General features: G+C 28.6%; 1 protein-coding gene across 1 annotated transcript in view; it reads left to right on the top strand.

Annotated features, from left to right (window-relative positions):
* The window catches only part of LOC113373543 (Down syndrome cell adhesion molecule-like protein Dscam2), a 273,188-nt gene that overhangs the window by 93,954 nt on the left and 154,471 nt on the right, over nucleotides 1-24,763 (top strand). Inside the window, exon 3 of the mRNA XM_026613836.1 lies at nucleotides 22,774-22,912. Within this exon, the coding sequence (XP_026469621.1) occupies nucleotides 22,774-22,912 (139 nt within the window). The remainder of the gene's footprint in view (nucleotides 1-22,773; nucleotides 22,913-24,763) is intronic.

Here is a 24,763-nt window from a genome sequence, read left to right as displayed (position 1 = left end):
TACTTGTGATTGAATGTTTAACTAAATTTAGTGGTAACTACCCAATACTCTTGCCAAAATGCGATTCCTTATCGAGTTTTACTAAATTCTTGAAATCGGCGCAGCAGTTAATTTTTTATTTCCGGGTATGCAATACGTAATATTAGCAAATTGGATTTTCTTGCGAAAACAATCTTTTTTAGAAAGTAATAGTCCTATTTGCAATTGTCCTTTCCACTCCTATATAATTTCAAAAAAATAATACATAATTTAAAAAATAATTTTGCATTTAGCTCTTTCAAAAATAATACAAAATTTACAAAATAAATATGTCGCAGCGGCATAGTAGTGAAAAGGGTTAAGAATTAATATTTGTAAATGAAATTTTCGCTGGATATGTGGTGCTTTCGCTTCATGGATCTGTCTTTGGGCACTAATTAAACTAAATTAAATTAAATTAAATAAGTCCACAAATTTTATTATCTCTATATCTTGCAAAAATTATTAGCCTTTAATTCGAGCGTATTAAATAAAATATCGTGCTTTCTAATAATAGATTTTAAAATTTTAATTTATCTGTAAGTGAATATTATCTTCTTTTATCTGGCACCAAATTACCTTTCCGACGAGCTTTCGATATACATTGTATAGAGAATTTATCTTCACTCAATCTATGTTTATCATTACTACTATCGATACTTTATGAAATATATTATTGTAATCTTACTATCATAATATTACTAAAATATTATTATAATAAAATAATGAATACTTTGAGGTTTATGGCAATTTCTCATTGAAAGGCAATGAGAAGTGTGAATCTTTAAGCTCGAAAGTTCATTTATATCCTCTTCTTGTGTTGTAACTTATATTTCACATGTCACAAATTTTTTTATTTACATATTTTATTTTATTTACAATTTAAATAACTCATTTTAGGGATAACTTATTTGGAACAGACAAAAGTGTTATGAAATATGACGAGTAGATATTGTTGAAATAGTTGATTATCTAATCTCTACAGTAACACTAAGTTAATAGATTACTATCATTTTGAATAATTTTCTGATACATTAGAAAATTTCTCGACAAGTTCACCTGAATGAAAGTTTTATGATTATTATTATGTTTGAAATTTCAACTTAAATTACATTTTAAAAATACCGATTATCTATAATTTATACATTTTGTTTTTATTTAAGTTTTGTCCTATTTATAATTTAAATTTCTAATTGTCAATTTTCGTAATTATCAACCATGTAAGTATTTTCCGCAACAAGTTCAACAACTCCATAAAATATTAATATATTTTTGACGAAGTGGCAGCTAAAGTATTACATATACCATATTACAAATTACGTCTAAAACTACCCCTTACAGGGGTTATCAGGCCAGGGGCATAAATGCTATGTGGTTTTTGAACGGTCATGAAAAGGCAAACTCAATCAGAAAAATGTAAATGAAGGGGGGGGGGTTTATAAAAAAATTGGCATTGATTTTAGTTCTCCAAATAATCCTGTTCAAAAGATTAGTGGTCTAGAATAGTGTTGCATTTGTATAAACTCTGAACTAGCTAATTTTTTTGTCACAAAAAGCAACTCTCTGAAAAAAAAAATGATTTTACAACTTGGTTAAGAGCTCAGTTAATACTATAAAAAAGACTCTGTAAAAATTTCAAGTAAATCAGTCCAGTAAAAGTTAAGAAATTGTGGGTACCATATCGAAAAGGACTGTTTCTAGTTTTGCGGAAAAAGGAAACAGAGGAGGATGATCGCGGTCAAAATGCTATATTTCTGAAATATCGACTTTTTTAAAAGTTAGAGACTAGGATATCCTCTTGAGTTAGAGCTACCATAATCAAGAAGCATTTTCTGCAAATGAGAGAATAAAAGTACCATTCGAGATGAAATATATTATAGGAAATGAGCTTAACTTTTCTGGTCAAGAACATATATGAAACTATAATAATATAGTATAGTGTAAAATTTCTGGAAATTATACAGTTATTGAAGGTTGATGTAACATCATTTCTTATCTGTAATTACAATCATGTTTTTCTTTGAAAATACTTCAATTTGAAGTGGCGCTAGATTACGTTAAGCTGCGAATTTGTAAGATTTCCTAAAATGATCATATCTTTATTTGGAAAACATGTTATTATGAGTAAGATCTATACGGTCACGAGCATAATGAGTTTATTATGTCAAAGTGGCGTGATATTATTTCGGGGAATGTTTGTGAGCAATCGTACCGTCACACATTACGCAGGTGTCGTTCGATTTTTATTTTCTATGATTTCTCATTGTACTAGATGATGTGGGGCGTTGTTTGCTTTGAGTACATACCATAAAGATTATAACAATGACCATAATTCGCTTTATCAATATTACGCGAATATTTTTTATTACTTTTTGCTAAGAATTCAAGATATTTTTTGGAATTGTTATTTGATGTAGATCTAAAAAACGAAATTTGGTTTATCGAACTATTTATGATTTCATATTATATCGATTATTAAGTATAATAAATGAATTATCGGAATGTTCGGCAAACAAATGTTTGAAACGGTCATTTTTTTATTCATATGAATTATATCAATTTTATGAAGACGTCCGAAGAACGTGAAATTTGAGGGAGTGAACACTGGTATCATCACTTGATATCAAGCTGGTTGAGATGAATCGAACTTAGTTAGGATTGCTAGACAATGTTTTTACCACTGAGTCACGGTCAGTTCTTGTTCTTCAATATAAAAACTAGTAAAATAGTTCTCCCAGAATATAAAATGTATATGAATTATAAATTTATAAATAATCGTTATAATCTAGATTCTAATTATAAGAGAAAAATTTTCAACAGAATGCTTGCACAAAATTTTCAGCGAATACAGTCGGAAACTTCAGATGTTAGTTTTTTGACATATAGCTATTGGAGGAAGACCTAATGATTGTTCTTTTATTTTTTTTTTATTTGACCTCACTTACTCTGAGCATTTAGCCACATACAACATTTTTATTTATTTACGTTCCATACTAACTTTTATATCAATCTATATATATCCTATTCTATATTAATCAGCAAATTTTAATATCAGCAAATTCTAATATTTTTTCTTCTTGCTCTTAATACAATTCAGCTACTCGAATTTTGTAATTCATTTTTTTCTGAATTTTTATTCAATAACTACTTAACAAATACAATTTTATTTTAATTTCAAATTAACTACACACATTTTTTATAAATTCTAAGTCATTGACAGAATTACCACTATTAGTATTTATGACTTAACTTTAAATTTTGATATTTTAAATAATGTGATTTTTTGCATCAAAGTTCTTGAGGAACTAGTTTTACCTTGAATCATTTTTATGATTTACATATTCAAGTGAAAGCTTGATATCGAGTTGCACGCGCTCAGGGATTTGAACATGGAACTTTGTGGTTGCAAGGATGAGATTTTGCCACTTGGAACGTGTTCGCTCCCTAAAACATAGGCTTAAAAAATCAATTCGTGTGAATGCTATCTATAAAAACGGCATTTTACTATTTAGAGTGCAGATTTTATGCAACAATATTATTATGTAAATAGTTCTTAGAATGGAGAATGTGAAACATAAATGTTCTCAGAAAAAATATATTTTTTTTTGGAAAAATGTTTTATCTAAATTCTATATTTTGAGAGAACTATCGAACAGAATGGGGACTTGTTTCTGCACTGAATAATTAAATATGAAACATAAATGTTCTAAGGAGAAATAGATTTTCTTTTTATAAATTTATATTTTATCTAGAAAAGATTTTATATTTTGGGAGAGCTATCGAACAGAATTGGCACTTGTTTCTATATAAGTACAAAAATTGAGCGTGGCTCAGTGTTAAAAACATGGCTCAACTGATCTCATCACCTCGCCCAGCTTCATATCAAGAAGTGATGATATTAGTTTTCACTTAAAATTACAAACTTATGTTTTATAGTTCACATAGCTTTCCGGAGGCATACTTGCAATATTTATCTCATCAAATAATAATTATTAGTATTAGAATAAAAATCTAATAAAAATCTCATCAAATAGAGAATGATCAATGTGTTGACTTCTAATAACACTAGGTTAAGGAGTAAAAAAAAAAACAATAGAGACTGCCTAATACTCGTATATTGAAAAAAATATTAAAGAACACCTCATAGAACTTATATAGATCTGATTGCTGTTCAAAAAAGGGGGAAAATAGTATCTTTTAGTTTTTTAGTTGGTTAAAATTTTTATAACCACTGTATTATCATCAATTTAAAATTATTCTATATCTTGAATGTAAAAAATATGATGATGATTTTATGCATTGGTTAGCATTGTAGATGCTGAAAAGTGGGATTACACTTTTGGTTTTCGGTATTAAATTTAATTTACTCAAATGCCTTACATTATTCATAATTTGGACGGTTCTGATGACTGCATCAATCAACATCCACTTTATATTAATTGATATCAAAACAACAATATTATATAGAATGATTAAGGTGCGTTATGACGTTCTATGAACACTCTCCAGTTCCATAATGCATCATCTAATTTAATTAGCTCTGATATCAAGATTAGCATTTAATTAATAAATGAAGAAACTTTTGATTATGAACATTTGTTTACATATTTCTTTCCTTCGACCTTCATCGTGAGATGTATATGACGAAGTCACATGTTGGTATGTTATAATTATATTGTTTATATGGTTGTTACATTTTGCATCATTGCATCAAAGTTATAATCAAAGTTATATGCGCAGAAGTATATTGAAAATACTTTATTTGCAATGTGCATGCTTGCATTTGAAGGCAAAATTAATTAAAGAAAATGCGATATATCTACAACGCATCAGTCCTACATGCCAACCAGTTGCGTTTGCCAAAATCTCTTGTTTGTTATTGACGGTTTGAAAATACTTATAGATGGCTACACGATATATGTAATTAGTGCGAAACCTAAATTTAAAATACGCTGTATTTACATTTTACATTCATCATCAAATTGCGCAAGCTTATGTAAAATCTAACTGAAGAAGATTAGCTAAATTTGACAACACGTGGATGTCATGGGTTGCGGAAGAATTAACGTCACAGGGCTAAATGGACATAAAAACAAATGTGAATTCTAATTTTATTGTATGTAGAATGTACAGACGTCAATTCAAATTTCGGGTTTAAAAACATGTTTGTTTTTATATTTAGCCTGATTCTTAGTAATGTAGTCAATCTAATTAAATAATATGAATTATATATGAAAAGCTTTTAAGCTTCTTATATTATATTTTTACCAGTTTTATTAATTTTCTTACAAAAAAGCGTTTTTGAGACTGCCTTCTTGCTATTTTCATAGCACATCTAATACTTCATATTAACAATTTTGTTGTATTTGTAATTTTAATAGTGTTTATTATTAATTCTGGGTTGTGGATATGAGAATTATATTTTTATATTGAATATGATTTAATTTTTTGTAATATTTGTGATTTTTCGGATGATAAGTCATATAAAGAAAAACGTTTTTTATAATGGGCATCCATCTAGAAAGTATATATAATAAAACGCCCCATGACAATAATTTCAATAAAATTATGATTTTTATTAAGAAAAATGCATATTTTAAGTAAATTTGCTATTGGTATCTAATATACTTTAAATTATAAATAGAATATTTTTTTACAATCAAGCTATTTTATCGGTATATATTTATGTGAACAGGTTTGTTTTTATACATTGTTTTTAATTAGTGATACCACTCACAATCAGATTCATTTCATTACTCTAAGAAAATCAAGTATTTTGATTTTTGTTTTACACCAACAAGATTTAAAAATATTGTAGATTAGTATAATTATATTCTAATTTTAAGAAGCTTTCTTAGATGCATTATTTTTTATTTCATAAAAATGCTTTTCTAAACTTATTTACTTCAAAAGTGCCTTTGTCATTATTTTACTTTTATTACTCTACTTTAAGACTTGTAATAACTAATTATTCAATTTATTTCTTGTAAAATTGCTTTTCTTAACTTAATTTACAAGGTTAAAAGTTCAGTTGGTCCTTTTTACTCCACCTACGAGTAAGCTTTTATAGAGATTATTTTAAAAAAAAGCAACTTGTAAACTAAACAACAATGCTCAAATTCAAAAAAGCTAGCAACGGAAGAAAATAGATTTCTTATGGTTTTTCAAACATTGTCGTTTATATACTGATAGCAACGTCGTAAAAATTAAGGTGATGGCTGGTTATACATCTTTCTTGCTCTACTTTTAAATATTATTTTTGAAAAAATCTTAATTTTACTTATTTTTGAAATATCGGTGGTGAAACTTTTTACCCGCGGACCTTTAAGCCTTGTTCTATTCTATATTATAGTATATTCTAACTGTTTTAGTCAAATCATTATTACTTCAGCATCTATAATGTATTATAGTATTCTGAATTGATATGTACTTGAAAAGTCCTGGGAATGAACCCTATTTATTAACTTCCCGTAGGATCAGTTACAGTAAAGGAAAAAAAAAGAAAATGAAAATGAAAATTTTAGTATATCTTTGCGTTTCATAAGTTTCTGAACATTTTCGCATACCTTAGAAAATGGATGTGTGTGTTTGTATGTGTGGATTCAAATTTCCGTCCACGTTTTCGGGAGCACGGATCAACCGATTTGAATGATTCACAATGCATTCCTATTGAAAGAGAGATTGTGGCAAAGACAGGTCGAGCCGTTTCGGAGTTGACAGTGTAAAGAAATGATTAGTTTTTCCGGAATTTTTTTTTAATTTAAAATTCATTTTTATTTAATTTCTTTTTTTTCAAATATCTATAATTATTTGGATTTCAATTTTAATATAGGCTATAAACACATTTAAAATTCTTAGAGTATTTCATTGCAATACGGGAAATTTCAGCAATTTGCTTTAAGGCACGATGCCTTGCACCACTAGTTATCATTTTACCTTCACCTTCTAGATGTGATTAGATTTTTAGAGAACTACTCACATTTATCTTTTTGAGCAGTAATCACTCTAAAACTTTACTGTAAGTTTCCTGAAGTCTAAATGTCAGAAGTAAAAATAGAATAATGCATGACCTCAATAACTTCCTTGCGGTACTCCTGATTTAATAATGGGTACTACTACTGTCATAGGACAGGTCCTGCCTATTAGCCTGAGCATTTTCCATTGCCATTTCACACCGCAGTGACCGATATGACGTTATTTCTTATAAGATAGGACATCACATAATAAAACTCGTGTTTTAGAATAAATGTTAAACATTTGTCCATAATAACAATAATAACTTATTATTATTGTTTAATAATTTTATTTATTCGAGTTTGATAAAGTTTGAGAATCAGCGCTTGGAGGCTCGTCTTTTGCTTTCTCTCGCTCGCACCACCTGCCGGCTGACCGCTCACGGCCATTGATGTAACGAACCAAGTGACAAATAGATTGACCGACCTTAATACATATACCAAGGAAACTATATGCATTTCTTGAATAAACACCTATAAAAAATCACACATGGAATTAGTTCCTGTATTACATAACATGTTTTTTATATAAGCGTGTATATGATGAATAATAGTGGTTTTGCACTATATTATGGGATATTTGATCTCTATAACGATAAGACACTGTTTTGTAGTAAATTTTGTTACTTTCTAGATTTATCATAAAAATGTGACATACTTAAATAAATTTCACAGGACTTAATTACTTTTTAACCGCAAATGAAGACTAATATGCTGGTGGCCACGCGAAATGTTAAATACATGAAATAAAAAGTAATTTTGATTAAAAGATCGAATATATTTTGTTTTCTTATATGATTTTCTGAAAAGCCAACAAAAACTATTTGGAGATTTTTCGAATGTGGTGCTGGTGGCGAATGGAGAGAATAAAGTGGACTGACAAGATAACAAATGAAGAAGTCCTGAGATGAGTGGGTTGAGAAAGGACTCTACTGAGCACGATTCTTGAAAGAAAAGGAAACCGGTTTGGACCCATTCTGCAAGAAGATTGTCTTCTGAACGACGTAGTCGAAGGCAAAATAGAAGGAATGAAAAAATTGGGAAGAAGAAGAATGCAGATGGTTGATGACATATGCGAGAAGAGGAAATACAGGGAACTGAAAGCCGAAGCACAGGCCAGGAAACATGGAAACAGAAGTTTGGCAAGGAAAATTTATAGAAACGATTATAGAGTGATTAATGGTTATTCATTAACTAATAGTATTAAAACGGTAATGGGAATAATAAACAAGGGAGGAGAAGAAAATCATTGATTTAGTGGTGCTCTCATACCATGAACCTGCCTTCGGGCAGACTACTATTTATTATTATCATATAATTTTCTATTTGTTTTTGGATATGTTTGAAACTTATTCTATACAGATTTGCATTTAACTGCATGAATTGATAAATGTTAATGCATTTATGAATAAGACTTGCAACTAAATAGTTTTCCCGCAATTATTATTATTATTTTAAAATTTATTACTGATTGGACACAATATAAACAAATTCTCTTATCTACTATATAAATAATATAACTTATATAGTTTAAATGTAGCCTCATAGATAGGTGGATTTAACAACGGGATCTGAATCAGAAGTAGTCCCGGGTTTGATATCCGCTTCGAGTAGTCTGATGTCAAGCAGTAGTGACATCGGTTTTCACCTGAAATATTGGAAATTAACTCTTGCCCTTCCAAGTGAAAATAGGTATTGCTGTAAAATTCAGCATTATACAGAAATTGTAAGGATAAAATTCATGACATAGAGATGAGACAACCGTTTGGCTTGCCATCTATAAAAAACGACGTAGTTTGTAAATAGATCATCACCCCAACTTATATACATCCCTTAAGTTTTGATCGCTGTTCAAACAAAAATAAGATGCTGTAAAACATAATATAAACTGAAATAAAAATTGTAAGTCTTAACATTTGATAGTAAAGTTTGTTTGACTATTCTGGTTTTCTCGCAATTAATAACACTGGTCCACAGAAAAAGTTGTCTGTATTGGGTGTGCAACATATTTTTTCAAATGTAGTTTTTACCACTAAACAAGACTCTAAAGTCAAAATTGGGGGTTAATCTACAAAAAATTAAAAGAAAAACGTTAAAATACGATCCAGTAATTCTTCTAATAAATTCTGTCGATTTCTGGCCTATTTTACCTTAAATGACTATTGAGTTTCACTTAAATGTTCTACAATTAAGTTTTTTTTCTGTAGAATACAGCAGAAATTTGCAAACACATTTTCAGATACTCAATTGCAAATATGCTTGCAGATTTCCCAGGAGAAATGGGGAGTAAATATGTATGCAAATTACTGCTGTATTATACAAAAAACTCAATAGATCATTTAAAGGAAACTCAAATAAAGAATTATCTTGTTTGTCAATTTTTATAGAAAACCTTCTAGATTAATTTTAGATCTACCCAAATCATTAGATATTTTTTTGATTTTGAATTTGGACGCAAATGCTATTTATTATTTTAAAACTTTGTTATAAAAAATGTTTGAAAAGTAGAGCTTAGAACTATTTTTGGCTGACTATACAAAATTATTTTGAGTTTTTTTTTTTTTTTTTTTTAAATTTTTATTTGGCCTCGCTTACTCTGAGCATTTAGCCACCTACAACATTTTTTATTTAGTTACAATTCTAATTTTTATATCATTTTCAATCTATTTTATGTATCCTATTCTATATTCTTCTTAATTTTTCTTCTTCTTCTTATTTCCTTCAATTCTTGTTCTTTTTCAAATTTCTAATTCAGCTTCATACCATTCTTTTCTTCATTCTTCTTTCAAGTTCCAATATTCCTCTTCTTACTCCTAAATCAACTCAACTGTTCGAATTCTGTCATACCTATTTTTCTTAATTTTTATTCAAATTCTATTTAACAAATACAACTTTTATTTGATTTCAAATTAACTACATATATTATTTTTTCATAAATTCTATGTCAATGACAGGATTTGATCCGAAGACCCCTGTCGTGTGAATCGAACACGCTACCAAAGAGCTATGCTCGCCACAATTTTGAGTTAAAAAGAAGAAAAATTTTAGAATATTGTTAGAAATGACCTAACATTTGTTTATAAATAAAATATTAACTAATTCAAACAGGTTATTGTTCATATTATCTAATGTGGGTATTTATATTTAGGCGCCACAGAAATAGGCCTAGATACAGCACAATATTCTTTCTTTTTTATGGCCGCAGTTAAATGTCGTGCCAAGAGTTTATTTATGTAACAGAAACTGTATAGGATGTTATAAAGGAGAAATGTAATAATGCTACTTTATTTTTTCTAGAATTTACTTACTAACATCAGTGAAAAAAGATTCAAAATGTTTATATTGTATGTGGTAAACAAACGGTTCACCTTTAGTTCTCCAAAAAGCCAATTAAAATTACATATAATTAATCATAAAATGTGGTTGGCTGAAATATAAACAATCATAAATTCAGTATTTTTTATTTTCCTTGGAATATTCATGATCTAACAACGCAGATGTAAATAAAAAACGTCATGCAAATCGTAATGGAATTTATATATATTAAGAGGACGAATGATTGAATCAATGTTCGCATAAATTGATATTAAGTCAAGTAGAAAACGTGTCGATGTCAACTTCAAACTACGTGCAATTGTACTTTTATTTAGTTATTGAAACAACTAAATGCGACTTAAATTATATCGAAATATTCGCATATTTCGATAACATTACTTTAAATCACGCTAAGATATAATTATAGAAGTTTAATCATTTTTTTTACAAAAAACGCTTCTTCTTTGGAGAATCCATCTAATAGATTTAATTATATATTTTTCATGTTTCGAATTAGACATTTATATGTTTTTATCGTATTGCAATTAAACATATATTATAAAAGTCAGAACTAATCTATGAGAAAATATTTTGAAATAAAAATTAAAAACTTCATATACCTATGATCTACTACCTGTACATCTTGGCGTAAAAAGCTTTTGTAAACGAACTTTACGGTTCCAAATAATATGTATTTATTTAATCCATTTTAGGTCATTTTTATTCAGATTGATATGGATGTAAATAAATAATAATTGCTCTACCTTAGGCTAAATAAATAATAATTGCTTTGCCTTAGGCTAGGGCAGATCCGTGTACTCATTTAATTCATTCAAATCGAATAAGAGAAAAATAGTATGAGAGATTTGCTATTGCCATTTCACACCCCAATGCCCAAAATGGGCTCTTTTGAAATGGATCAATTTTCATATTTTTGATCTAAATTTTCAAATAAAAAGCAATATAACTACAGCATGATATCAGGTTGTTCAGAGCGGGGCTTCGAAAGCATGGCCCATTCAATATCGGTACATTTAATTTATTTTATAATATAGTAATTGAAGTATCACTTTTATATCAATAGAAATTTATCAATATTATTAAATCGTATAAAAGCTGCTGATTTTTGTAGTCTTTTGTTAAGTTTACGTGTGACAAGAGTTGTATTAAATATTATTATACTTGTTTGTTTGGTTTGATTGATTTTTGGAAGGACCAATGATTTGTAAAACACTTTAATTGTGATATAATGTATTTATTTTTAAGATAACTAATTGCATTTGTATTTACAATATTCTCAAAGTTTTATTTATTATTGTATTGATTGATTTATGATTTAATTGAGTTATGATTTTTATTAGATATCTTTTGATTTTATATCAATATATGGCATGCTTTGATTTTGGCGTGAACAACATTACTCAAACTAACTACTATTTTATTAAATTTTGCAATATTGAGATTATATTTTCTCTACAATTTCTGAAAATAAGGTAAATGAAAATATAACCACTTAGTTAATATTAAATTATTGTATTTGAATAATGTGATATTATCTATAGCACAAAAATTAATAATTTGTAAATTTAAAAAAACACCTATTTTTCAAAATAAAATTCACAATCGTATCGAATGAGTTCAATAATTTTTGTCACAAACATTCTTTTAATAATAACATTTTTATCAACGGATGGTTTTCCCTTAGTTTAAGGATTTTTTCTTAAATGTATTATTATTGAATCTTTAATTAATATAAATATAAATCTATATTCTACAATTAGCAATCAGAAATTACTCAAGTCAATTTTAAAAGGTAATATTTATCTATGCCTTTCTCATACTTGCATGTATTCTATTTCGAGTAAAAAGCATAAAAAAAATTATCAAGTGTCCAAAAAAATAATTTCATGCACAAACTATTCAGTAATGTATTAATAGTATTTGTAAATTTTGGTACATGTTATGACATAATACTGTGTCTCATATTCTTTTTGTGAGATAAAAAAGCATCTACAGAAACATATGTTCTTAGAAATCTTTATTTACTATGTTGTAAGTGCAATATTAGCACAAAATTGAATGAAAAAAGTTTGTACTAATATTATACTAACCATGTTCGCGCAAAATATGTGTTCTTTGTATTTTTACATCATTTTGTCTTCCAAATAAAATCGGCAGCCTTAATGTGTGGGGGTATAAGACGGAAATTATATTATTTATTAATTTTGATTATTAATAAAAGATTTGAAGATTGATATAAATTCTTATTTAATTTAACACTTGATGTTATTGACTTCGAATATTAACAAATTATATAACAAAATTAAGCTTAATTAATATCCACTAAAAACTTCGACTCGTGTCTGAACATTTGCTTAGTCTAGTTACAAATGCATACACGGTACTTTTCCTTTGAGTAATTAACAGTTTTGTCTTGTATGTTCGATTATATGCATTATTCTATAATAAATTAATTCTCGTCTAAAGAGAATAAAATAGTGTCGTTAACGTACATATAAATTTGCAATTCCTATCAGCTACGTGAATGTTTTGATTTTTTTTTACATATTCATGAAACATTTGACGTTTTTCTTATTTCCATATGGGATTTGTTATGAGTTGTGAAAACATCCTATTGCGACTCAAAAAATAACTTACTCTTTCAATGTTTATATTAATTTTCTAATATGTTTTGATTAAAAATAGGCAAACAACCCAGAATTTATTGCCAACTAACCTGAACTTCATATAATTTTTACTCTTCGAAGATTATAGTCTTTTAATACGATTTTTTAAAACGTAAAAGTTGGTAGACATCGTGACTAATTAAAAGAAAGTGGTGTAATTAGGAGAATCTGTTGACTAATATATTTTTTTTGATACAGTATGCAACTTGAGTATTTACTTATACATAATTAACTTTCCGTGGGGTAAGTTATTGTAATCGTCCAAAAATCGAAATTGAAAATTTTTGCATTTCTCGACGTTTTGAAGGATTCTGAACATTTTGGCATACCTCAGAAAAAATGGATGTGTGTTTGTGTATGTATGTATGTATGGATACAATTTTTCGGGCGCACGGATCATCCGATTTGAATGGTTCAAAAAACATTCGCTTCCTATTGATAGGGAGATGTGCTGATTAGTTTTTGGCAAAGGCAGATCCAGCAGTTACGGAGATAAAGAGCAAAGAGTGCAGAAAATATAAATCGAGTTTTTGAGAGAACGGAGCATCCGATTTGGATGATCTAAAAAACATTCAATTAGTAATGATGGGGAGAAGTGGTTATTAGTTTTCGGCAAAGGCAGGCCCAGCCATTTCGAAGATACAGAGCTAAATGTGCAAAAAATGGCAGTTTTCGAGGGAACTAAGCGTCCGATTTAAATGATTCAAAGATCTTTCTGCTTGTTTTAACAAAATAATTAGTTTTGGGGAGAAAAATTGTTTTAAATTTTTTTTTTCAAATTTTTTTTTTAGAGAAAAAATTTTTTTTTGTCGAAATTAATTCAGATTTTATTTTTAATTCTGACTAAAGGTCTAATATACTTTAAACAAATAATTTCAACTTTGCAATTCAATTTATATAATTCTTATAAATATTAGACAATTATACAATATTTATAATAATCTATCTGAAAACATTCAATATTCTTCGAACATTTTGCTACGGTACGGAAAGTTCCAGCAATTTGCCTTAAGGCACGATACCATACACCCCACTAGTTTATATGTAGATTCAGCAGACACGAGATCAACAAGAAGAAAATGAAGTAGTAATATTATGCATTCCAAATAAACAAATATTATCAATATAACAAAACAAAAATGTGTATTAGTATCCTAATTTTTTTTTAAGCATGTGCGCACTGATTGACGTCTTTATAAATAGAATATTTGGATACAAAAACATGTATTTGTGGAAAATCCAAATAAAGTTTTTAACAAGATTTGCAAAGACAATCTTCCGCATGCAACTTATATTAGCTTTTTACTATATACATTTTTTAATGGTCCTGAGGTCGTTTTATATTTAACATATTTTTATATCACACATAAACTAATAATAAGAATGCTGATGAATTTGAAGAAAGAAATGTTGAGGAATTTACATGGATAATACGTCTTACGATTTGCTAATTATTGTATGCACGCAATTCGTCTATAACAGAATGCTTGAAAAATCTTTATGCAAAGTGAAGTCAACAAAAACTATCTATTTTAATTGTTTTTCACATCAATTAGATATTATTTTAGTGCGAGTGGTGTGACAACTTATTTATATTTTAAGAGGGAAAATCCCACAAAACTTATTTGTGCATAATAAAAAAATAAACACGCGTCTTCTCTTAAGTCGAAAACTATTCCATTGCAAATTTAAACCTGTGATGTACGTCATCAAAGATTAATCATATCTTAAACGATCGTAAGAGCTTGAATGTCTAATATCTACTATTAATGGTGTGTGAGTGTGTTCAATAGATAGCGGTGTGGCGTGATTTTGCATTCCAAGTTCTGCCTCAACCTATTTCATCGCATGACTTGTCTCTCAGACATTAGACATGGAGATATTTATTTCTTTTTGTTTAGGAATAGGTTGGATTTTTTTTAACTTTTTGTAGGTAAGTTCTAGTAATTCCAAAAAATATTAGGTTTCAAAACCTCGTTCTGAACATTTTGGCATACCTTATAAAAAATTGATGTATGTATGTATGTGCGGATACAAATTTTCGTCAACGATTTTGTGAGTACGGATCGACCGATTTGAATGATTCAAAAAACATTCGATTCCTATCGATGGGGAGACGTGATGATTAGTTATTGGACAAAGCAGGTCCAACCGTTTTGAAGATACGGGACAAAATGTTCCGAAAATGGTAATTTAGTTTTTAAGAGAACAGAGCGTCCGATTTCAATAATTCAAAAAAAAGAAAAACATTTTACTTGTATTGACAAAATGAAGAACTAATTCAATTTTTGCCAAGCGGGTCCAACGGATTCTGAGATAAAAAAAAGTTAAAAACATGCAATATTTTTTTAATTTTTTTTTAACTCTGTTTTATCCAGCAATCAGAAATACATAAGGATTCCTATAAGCTAAATTGACAATATTTGAGAGCGATATCTAAAAAAAACTCCAATGAGATCTTCTTAGTTTAACAATTGAAAAGATAATGTTAAATTGAAGCTAATCTAAGACTAAATCTAAAGGTCATTGACGTTTCAATCTTCTTACGCCAAATGGTTGGGTAATGTCGCCTATTGATGGGTTTGAATGTGATTCCAGTTTACGTTTGTATTTTTCCTTAAATTCTTTGAACGTTAATTGCACCGTTTTCATATTGTGATCGCTGTGAATGATTTCATTTGTAACCTACCACGAAGAATTAAGTATTGTACGTAAAATTTTTGACTGCGTTCTCTGCATTATAGCTATATTTGATTTGTAAGCACATCCCCAGAGCTCAATTCCGTAGGTCCAGATTGGTTTAATCATTGATTTATATAGCAGCAACTTATTTTCAACAGAGAGCTTAGACTTTTTACGCAGTAGCCTAAAACATGCAATATGGCGGTCAAAAGTGATCACTAGACATATGCACATCAAATTATCAGATTTACTATATTTGATTTGTAGGCACATCCCCAGAGCTCAATTCCGTAGGTCCAGATTGGTTTAATGATTGATTTATAGCAGCAACTTATTTTTAACAGAGAGCTTAGACTTTTTACGCAGTAGCCATGGCGATCAAAGTGATCACTAGACATATGCACATCAAATTATTAGATATATAATAGAGATTTTAATAATGAATACAAATTATGTTTCCATTTCATAGGATTCTGTACCAATTTATCAAAAATATCAGAAATTTTCAAAAAAAATTAAGTTTTCAAAAATTTTAAGTTACTGAACGGGAAGTTCCAGCTCCAACGGGAAGAATATTCAACTTTTATTTTTGCTTTGGTTAAATAGTATAGAAAATATAAAAATATATCTTTATGGTCATTCTTATGAAATTATAGCTTGAAGTAGTGTTCCTATTTATTTTGAAAAAATATTTTCAGGCATTATTGAATAATAATGGTCTGCACATAGGCTGATATCTACTGATTTATTCTTACGCAAATACTAAACCTTTTTGTTACAATATAAAAAGCTATCATATTATGCATATTCAAGAAGGTTAAAGTTACGAACGCATTGATATCGCATGTGTTTTTTTCTGTCTATGTGCTATATCCATGTCTCATGTTCTAAGGCCGCGAAGCACAATCGTACGATTTCTACGTCACCGCGTAGTAACCCCACCTCTCAAAGCTTTCGGTAAACCCTCGCGCGGGCTCGCACCGTTCAATCAGTCCTCGCGCAGCCTTCGAAGATTACACGTTGGAAATTGTCCCTCGTTCAAATTGTCATGATGAAGTACTCCGAATTCCGTAACGACATTCGTAAACGGATATCTATCTTGACCCGTTTGATATCTTTGACACTTTTTGTGCCAATGGGGCGATGCGCTCCTTCTGCTCATAGTTCTCAGCAGGATTCCATTTGCGGATTCCGCGAATTGCAACAGTGCGCCAAGCCTTTGCGAGTCCTGGCGAACGCCCAGGATTTACTGTTCGTCAGGGACTTGGATCAGGCTTGCCTAGACCTCCAGGCTGGCCTGCGGTGTGTGCACCGCTACGCCCGCATGTGCATGTCGAATGCACAGGCTGATCATTTGGCCAAACTTTATCGCGGGACGCAGGCCACTGTGAGGGAATTGTGCTCCGAAGGCCCGTATAAGTTAGATTTCTTGAGACATGCCAAGTGTACAGTGAAAGCTAGTGCCGCGTACGGTGTGTGCACGAATAAGTTTCAAAATGTTCTGGATAATATGGAAAATGTGAGACTTGCTGAACATTCGCATATGCAGATCGTAGCAGCTGATGTCAACAAACGAAGAGATATGCAAATGAAGAAACAGATGGTCATTGATAAGGTCAGTAGTAATTGATATTGTTAACAATACATAGTTATAAAACGTAACATTAAACGATTTGCACATGGTATTTATTCATACTAGAATTAAATTTATTCACTTGACAGCATTCTTTGGGATGAATAATTCCTTTATTATTGCTGAACTTTTATCTAGTGTCCATTATCTTTATAACGGACCGCTTATTTGCTAACAGTTTATGTAATAATTTTTAATCATATGTCAATAATTATATAAATCAATCATCATAGCTTAATTTATATGCAGTAATACCGTAATTTTTTAGTGTCTTCAATCAATACGCCCACTTTTAACCCAATTGAAAAATGAGAAATGAAGAAAGTTAATGCTTCAGTAGCTCACTCATTAATTCATATTTATAATTATTGTTTATTATTTTTTACTGACCAAGTGCAGGTCAATCTATTGTATTATGACACCACGCGTGTAACGTATTCATTTATTTATACAATAGAGACTATGGTTAAAATAATTTTATGCAATTTTTCTACCACACAATTGGTACAACAAAATTGAATATAGGTTTCTCACAATAAATTTGTATAAAAATCTCATTTTTTGGCCAATTTTCCAAACTACTCTACATAATCGAAAAAATTATCATAAACGTGTCAACTGACAATGAGTAATTTATTCTTAGATGCAAATTTTTCGACTTGTCACAAGACATTTACGCACAGAGTATCATTAATTAAAATTACAAATAAAATGTTAACGTACTATTTATCGAATTGCGATTTAATTATACATTTGGTTAGCAAAACCTTTAACACGCCTTGAGCAAAATTTGGTAATTCAAAATTTGTTTACGTTTAGTTGTCATTGTTCTCGGTAAAAAAATTCGGCGTGTGCGAATTGTTTGCGTAATATTTACATAATCAGAATTTAAGGTCATCGTAGTAATATATTGTAAAGGAAAGCTTTCATAAATCATTCATCTAATTGTGAAAAAAAATTGATCATTTTTGAAACATTTTTGAACTTACAAAATATTTGAACATATAAATAATGTATTTTTTTTATTTTTTAGGTGGATTGAAAAATTTTTGAACTTACAAAATATTTGAACATATAACTAATGTATATTTTTTATTTTTTAGGTGGATATTCATGTACCCACCTATGCTCCACCACGCAATGGAAAGCAAGCACGTAATATTCAACACCTCCCCGAAATTCCGCCTAGAGACACAGAGGCCGAAAAGCAGCAAGAAATTGAACGCCTCAGGCCTTTATGCTGTGCTTTTAAGCGCCTAGACACCTGTGCATTTAACGTAATGCGTTATCAATGTGGCACAGGAACAGCAAATTTTGTTTCGGATTTTCTTCACGGAATGTCAGCAAATGCAATGAGAATGCATTGCGCGCTTTTCGCCGAAGAAAACTCAACCGAATCATGTGGCGAGGACGTCGACGAGCCCGTGCTCTTAGAAGTAAAATCTAGGGAAAATTCAGCGAGAGGAGAAAATTCTATGCAAAATATAGTTTTAGCGTTATTAGGAAGCTTAATACTTCTAAATTTAAGATAAAGGTGTGGACGAAGTGTTTTAGAACTTACTATTAGTAGAAAATTTTAATAGACAAATTTTATGAAGACTTGTTGTGTCCAGTGAAGTAGTTTCGTACGAATATTACATTGTGATAATTATTAATTTTATAAAACTCTGGATCGACATTCTTCGAAACTTTTTCGACGACGGAAGAACATATTTAATCCTGATTAAAGATAAAAAAATCGAATATGGTTTGATAATATTTTTATATATTTATAAAATTTACGGTCATGATAATTTCATGTGACTGTTAATTATAGACTTGAAATTCACTAAAAAGATTTTATACCAAATATTTGACATTTGATAGACTTGACTTAAAATATTTATACTCAGTTTTTATGAAAGTATTGACTGATAATTAGAAGAGCCTATTATCTGATCAATTGTGTCTGTAATTTTTATTTTATCCATCTAAAAAAGCATCATATCCGTATATATCAATCTTGTTCCTTGTAGAGATAAGAATGCTGGTATAAGTAACATACCTCGACGAGTTCAAATAGTTTAATTTTTTGATAAATATTTAAATGCAAAATTTTAATGATTTTATTGGTTGATTTAAATGTTTTCCATTCATATTTAGACAATTGACTATATCAGCCAAAGATATTATGGTCGATGTAAAATATATAACCCGCCAATGATTTTGTATGTATACAAATGTGCTTATATGCTGATATATATATATATATATATATATATATATATATATATTTAATTGAACTGTTTTATATACCATTCCTGACATAGTAAAGAATTGCCTGCTTAATAACATGAACAAATAATTATTGTTCAAGACTGATTGATTACAATGTAATTCATTTAGTTTATATTAGTTTAATTTGCTTTTGTATTATTTCTTAGTGTATTTCGATTTAAGAAACTGATATTCAGTGATTGACATAGATAGTAGTTGTAATATGTCTATTTTATAAAATGGTGATAAGCGTAATATATCAAAACTATTAATATAATTTTTTTGACTAATTAAGAACGATAGTTTTCTCTTAATATGTTGCTTGTAAAGACATTTATAATTTTGTTTATTGAATTTTATTTGTTATTATCTTGTAGTATATGTTATATAGTTATAGTAATGAATGCCATCATTATTTAATACCATAAAATAGAATAAATAAAATCACATTGAAAGTCACACTTAATTCTAGACTAATTTTATTCTAAGCATCATTATTTATATTTTCATTATTTATTTCTCACAAATATTGAAAAATTATAAAATAGACATATTAATTAAGTAGATAAAATTTGTTCAGTATCCTGTTTTTATGTGATATTAGTGTTTATATCCTGGTTTATCATACTCTTACATGACTTGGATTTTAATTTAATATTATGTCTATAAGAATATATGTATTTGCTTTAACTTTTAACATGTTGTTTATGCAATATACAATGAAATAATAAAATGAAAAGATATAATTGATTTTTTATTTATCAACTAGCTGATCCGGCGAACGTTATTTTACTATATAATATATTGTTAAAAAAAATCTAGAGAAACCAAAAAAATTACTAATTTATTGAGAAGAGTGAGTGTGAAGGAATTCTTTCAAAATTGTAGGACATTTGTCAAGCCTTCAAAATATAAACAAAATGAATCATTATATTGCGACTTTCAACCCTTTTAATAATGTTTTTGGATATAAATAAAACTATTTACTACATTTAAATGTTATTCATTCAAAACATTCTATTAAATTAATTGAACACAATCTGTCAAAACCATTTGACATTTGACGTATGAACCGCAGTCGATTGTTTCATTTTAAATTACGCCTTTACAGAAAATTTTGAATTAAAAACGTAAAGTTTCTACGCGGTTTTGAAATAATTTCTCATCTTTCCCACAATCTATGCAAAAACACGAATATTTTAAGACTAACACTGGCCAAGTTCATTCAGCCGTTTTAGAGCCTTAGCATACATAACATAATATATAAGGATAAGAAATTATTGAAGAAATATTTTTGAAAAATGTTTATGAGTGCAGTTTCTTAGTGCATTTTTACAATGTGTAAAATCTGTATTAAAATATATAAAATTTTAATTCTGAAGAAATAAACAGGTGTTATATGCGTTTTATGTGAATAATATAGTATTAACTTACGCCTGATCTAAAAAGTTCTAGTTTATCTCAAGAGAAAAATATATTACTTATATAACAAAAAATTCTAAATAACCACAACGATCATAAAAAATTGAAAAAATATATTTATGAAAAATATCAGCATCAGTATCTATATGTGTTGTTGATTAATTTTAGTAATTAATTGGTTCCTATAGAAAAAAAACACTCAAGTTCATCTTTTTTTTAGCCGTTCACGTACAATCGTGCAACTCTGAAAACATATAGGGGCTAATTCTTTCTTTATATAAAATGATAGTAAATACATACTGTCAAAATGCTATGTATTATCGGTGCGATCAGTCCTTTTACACATAAAACTTAACTTCACGGATGTGTCATAAATGCACATCAGAAAGATGCAGTTATGAAAACATTCTTCATGCGTTTTCTAGATTTGGTTTCATATCTAAAACGCCTGACTGCGTGGCAAATACATAGCACTTTAGCGGTTTTTATTCCCATTTTATTCAATCATTTTAATTATTTTAAATATTAAAATTGATTTGGTTTATTGCTTCCTTCGCCTTATTTTATGAACAACTTACTCAATGAGTTTAAAGTCCTTCCTTTGTATTAAGCATTGTATTTAATATGTGATTTGAATAGATACTATTATTTTCATTAATATATTTAATTTTTATTAAATTTATTTCATTATTATATTAATACCTAGTCTTCAGATGGCAATGACTAAAACATTTAGTTGACTGTTAATAAAATTTAACGTGAAGAGCCAGTTAATAATAATTTTATGGATATATATTGCAAAAATTTAATATAAGGTGGCGTCTATTAATCATGTGAGGCTTTTGGGGAAAGGGGGGTTTGACAAAAAAACACGGTATGTCACGTGGGGGAGAGACTTTTTACATGAATTTATAAAAAAATCCAAACATTTAAAAAAAAATCAAAAATTTTTACGATTTTTTCTTCTAACTAAAAATACACGTGATGTTGGGTGGGGGAGGGGACTTAATTTCAAATATTACCACGTACCACCAAGGGTGGAGGGGGTTCAATAATCTCTAAAAAAAAAAATCGGTCACGTGATTAATGGACGCACCCTAATAGTATTATTTCGTAGTATATTTTTCTAAGTTACCTGTGTATATTTGCTTTATGGTAATGTAGTTATTTCATATTGTAATAAAAACAAATATCAAATAATTGTAAATTTTGTAATATGAGGGTTGGAAACATATTGAGAAAAGCGATTCTTTGGATTACTTGATGGGATTTAATGCATTTTTTTTGCTAGTTTTTAAGAGAATATTATTATCAATTATTATTATTTAATTATTTATTTATTTAAATTAATTTTAAATTAATTTAATTAATTAAATTTATTGTCTATTATGAATCTAATCAAAGAAAAGTATCATAAATCATAAAGTATTGTAAAAGTATTCTTTCATTAAAGAAGGGCATTCTTCATTTATTTCATTCATATATATGCATTTATTCCTAGTTTTTGTTTCTATATTTATACCGTTTCTATAGTATATCGTGTACTTATTTTTGTAACCAATTGTAAGAAATATTTAGTCATTTTTGTTTTGGATACTATTTTCCCATATAAATACTACTTTTATATGATAGTTTCATATTTGTTTGACGAATCAAATATTTACCAACGACTGCATTGTGTTCGAAATTATTGCTTATTACTATATTCTATCGTCAATATATTAAATACAATATTTTATTCTTCCAGGTTTTACCAAACGGCGATTTAGTCTTCCCGCCATTCCGGGCCGAAGATTACAGACAAGAACTCCACGCGCAGGTGTACGCCTGCTTAGCACGCAGTACGTCAGGCGTTGTCACTTCCAGAGACGTCAACGTTCGAGCAGGTAGATTCATTTGGGGATGTTTATTTTGAATTATGCCAATAAAAGACGAAATATTTTATCTATGATCTAAGAAAATTAATGCAAAATTCAATTACTCAAAATATAGCTCGATTTTATTTTAGGTTTTGAATTGGAAAGATGAGAAGAATCATTCTTCACTTCTTTCTTTCATATTCCATAAAAGTGAATAAAATATATACAAAAGAGAATTAAAATGACATAGAGACTTTATTTTATGTCATTATTTTTAAATATTTTACAAAATTGCCTAAATTTGCTCAAAACTCATTCGCAGACTGCAAAAATGTAGAATAAATTATACACTACATTCGCGATATGCAGAATTCATATCGCGAGTGGGAAGGGTTAATTCCACAGGTCCAGAAAGTTTTTTTTACTGTGCGGTATATGCTTTCCAATGTAGTTTTCACTGCTGAAAACGAATTTAATGTCAAAATTGGAGATCAATAATGAATTAAAAATTAAGAAATACGACAAAGTCTCCGATCTAGTATGTATGAATAGTCATTCTTCTGCATGATACTTAAAACATCATAATTTCTGTCGTTTTTTGACCTTTATTACTTTATATGACTATTGAATATTCACTCAAATGATCGATTGAGTTTTTTTATATAATTCAGCTGTAATTTGCAAACATACTCACTTTCAATTGCCCCTAGGTAATCTGCAACCATGTTGGTAAAAACATAAAAATAAAAAAAGTTGACAAAATGTCCGATCTAATAATTCTTTTGCATGAGATTTAAAATCATAATATTTGTGTCATTTTTTGGCTTTTTTTATTTTAAATGACTATTGAGTATTATCTTGAAAGGTCTATTGAGTGTTTTTTATAAAATTAATTTTTTATATAAGTAATTTGAATATTTACATATTTACTCCTCATTGCTTCAGGATAATCTGCAACCATGTTGGCAATTGACTATCTGAAAATAGGTTTGCAAATTACATCTAAAGAATCGGAATAAATGATTTAAGTGAAACTCAATAGTCATTTAAGGCAAAAAGGGCTAAAAAACGAAGAAATTATACGATTTTAATTATCGTGCAGAAGAATTACTAGATCGGAGATTTCGTATTTTTTTATTTTCTCAATTTTTTGTAGCTGATCCTCAATTTTACCGTTAATTTCATGTTCAGCAGTGAAATGTACTTTGAAAAACATATGTCGCACACCAAAATACAGGCAACTTTTTTGTGGATCTCTATTATCTTATGATTTCTAAATAAATTTTTAACTTATAAAACTAGTATCTAAAAATTTTTTGAATGCTTTCTTTCTTGTTTAAAAGTATAATTTTAATTAAGCTAATTATATTACTTCAAGTGCCTAAAAAGCCAGATTTAAAATACTATTTTTCTTGTAGAATTGGTTTCACAAATGCGTACGAAATCTTCAATAATATAAATAGATATTTAGATCAGACACCTTTTTGAACGTAATTAGAAAGCATCTAAGATAATAAAATATATTCAAACTTAAACAATGATGTATTGCGCAAGCAATCTACTTTGTGAAGACATTTTTCTCATGCAGTAGTGATATTCATTTTCACTTTGACGCTGGGATAACTCACAACAATGCTTTTAGAGAAGATTTAGCACATATTATAAAAATGATTTTTTTGTCAGAATTCTGGACATTAATCGTATCCTTAGTGAATCTCTTTCAATGTGCAATGGTACATTCACATATAAATACAATTATAGTTGAGGTTTACACTATTTACAATTACTATTTTCATCTGAAATGGGAAACTTTGTAGCTGCAATACAAAGCACTATATGTACTCAATCGGATATAAAGTCGAAAGAAAATTACTTTTT

The sequence above is a fragment of the Ctenocephalides felis genome, unplaced genomic scaffold, assembly GCF_003426905.1.
Source record: "Ctenocephalides felis isolate EL2017-DRISC unplaced genomic scaffold, ASM342690v1 CF-g0.4_SCAFFOLD_00845, whole genome shotgun sequence".
Classification (NCBI taxonomy): Eukaryota; Metazoa; Arthropoda; class Insecta; order Siphonaptera; family Pulicidae; genus Ctenocephalides; species Ctenocephalides felis.
Note: the sequence above shows the minus strand (reverse complement) of the source record. Positions and strands in the feature narration are given on the sequence as shown.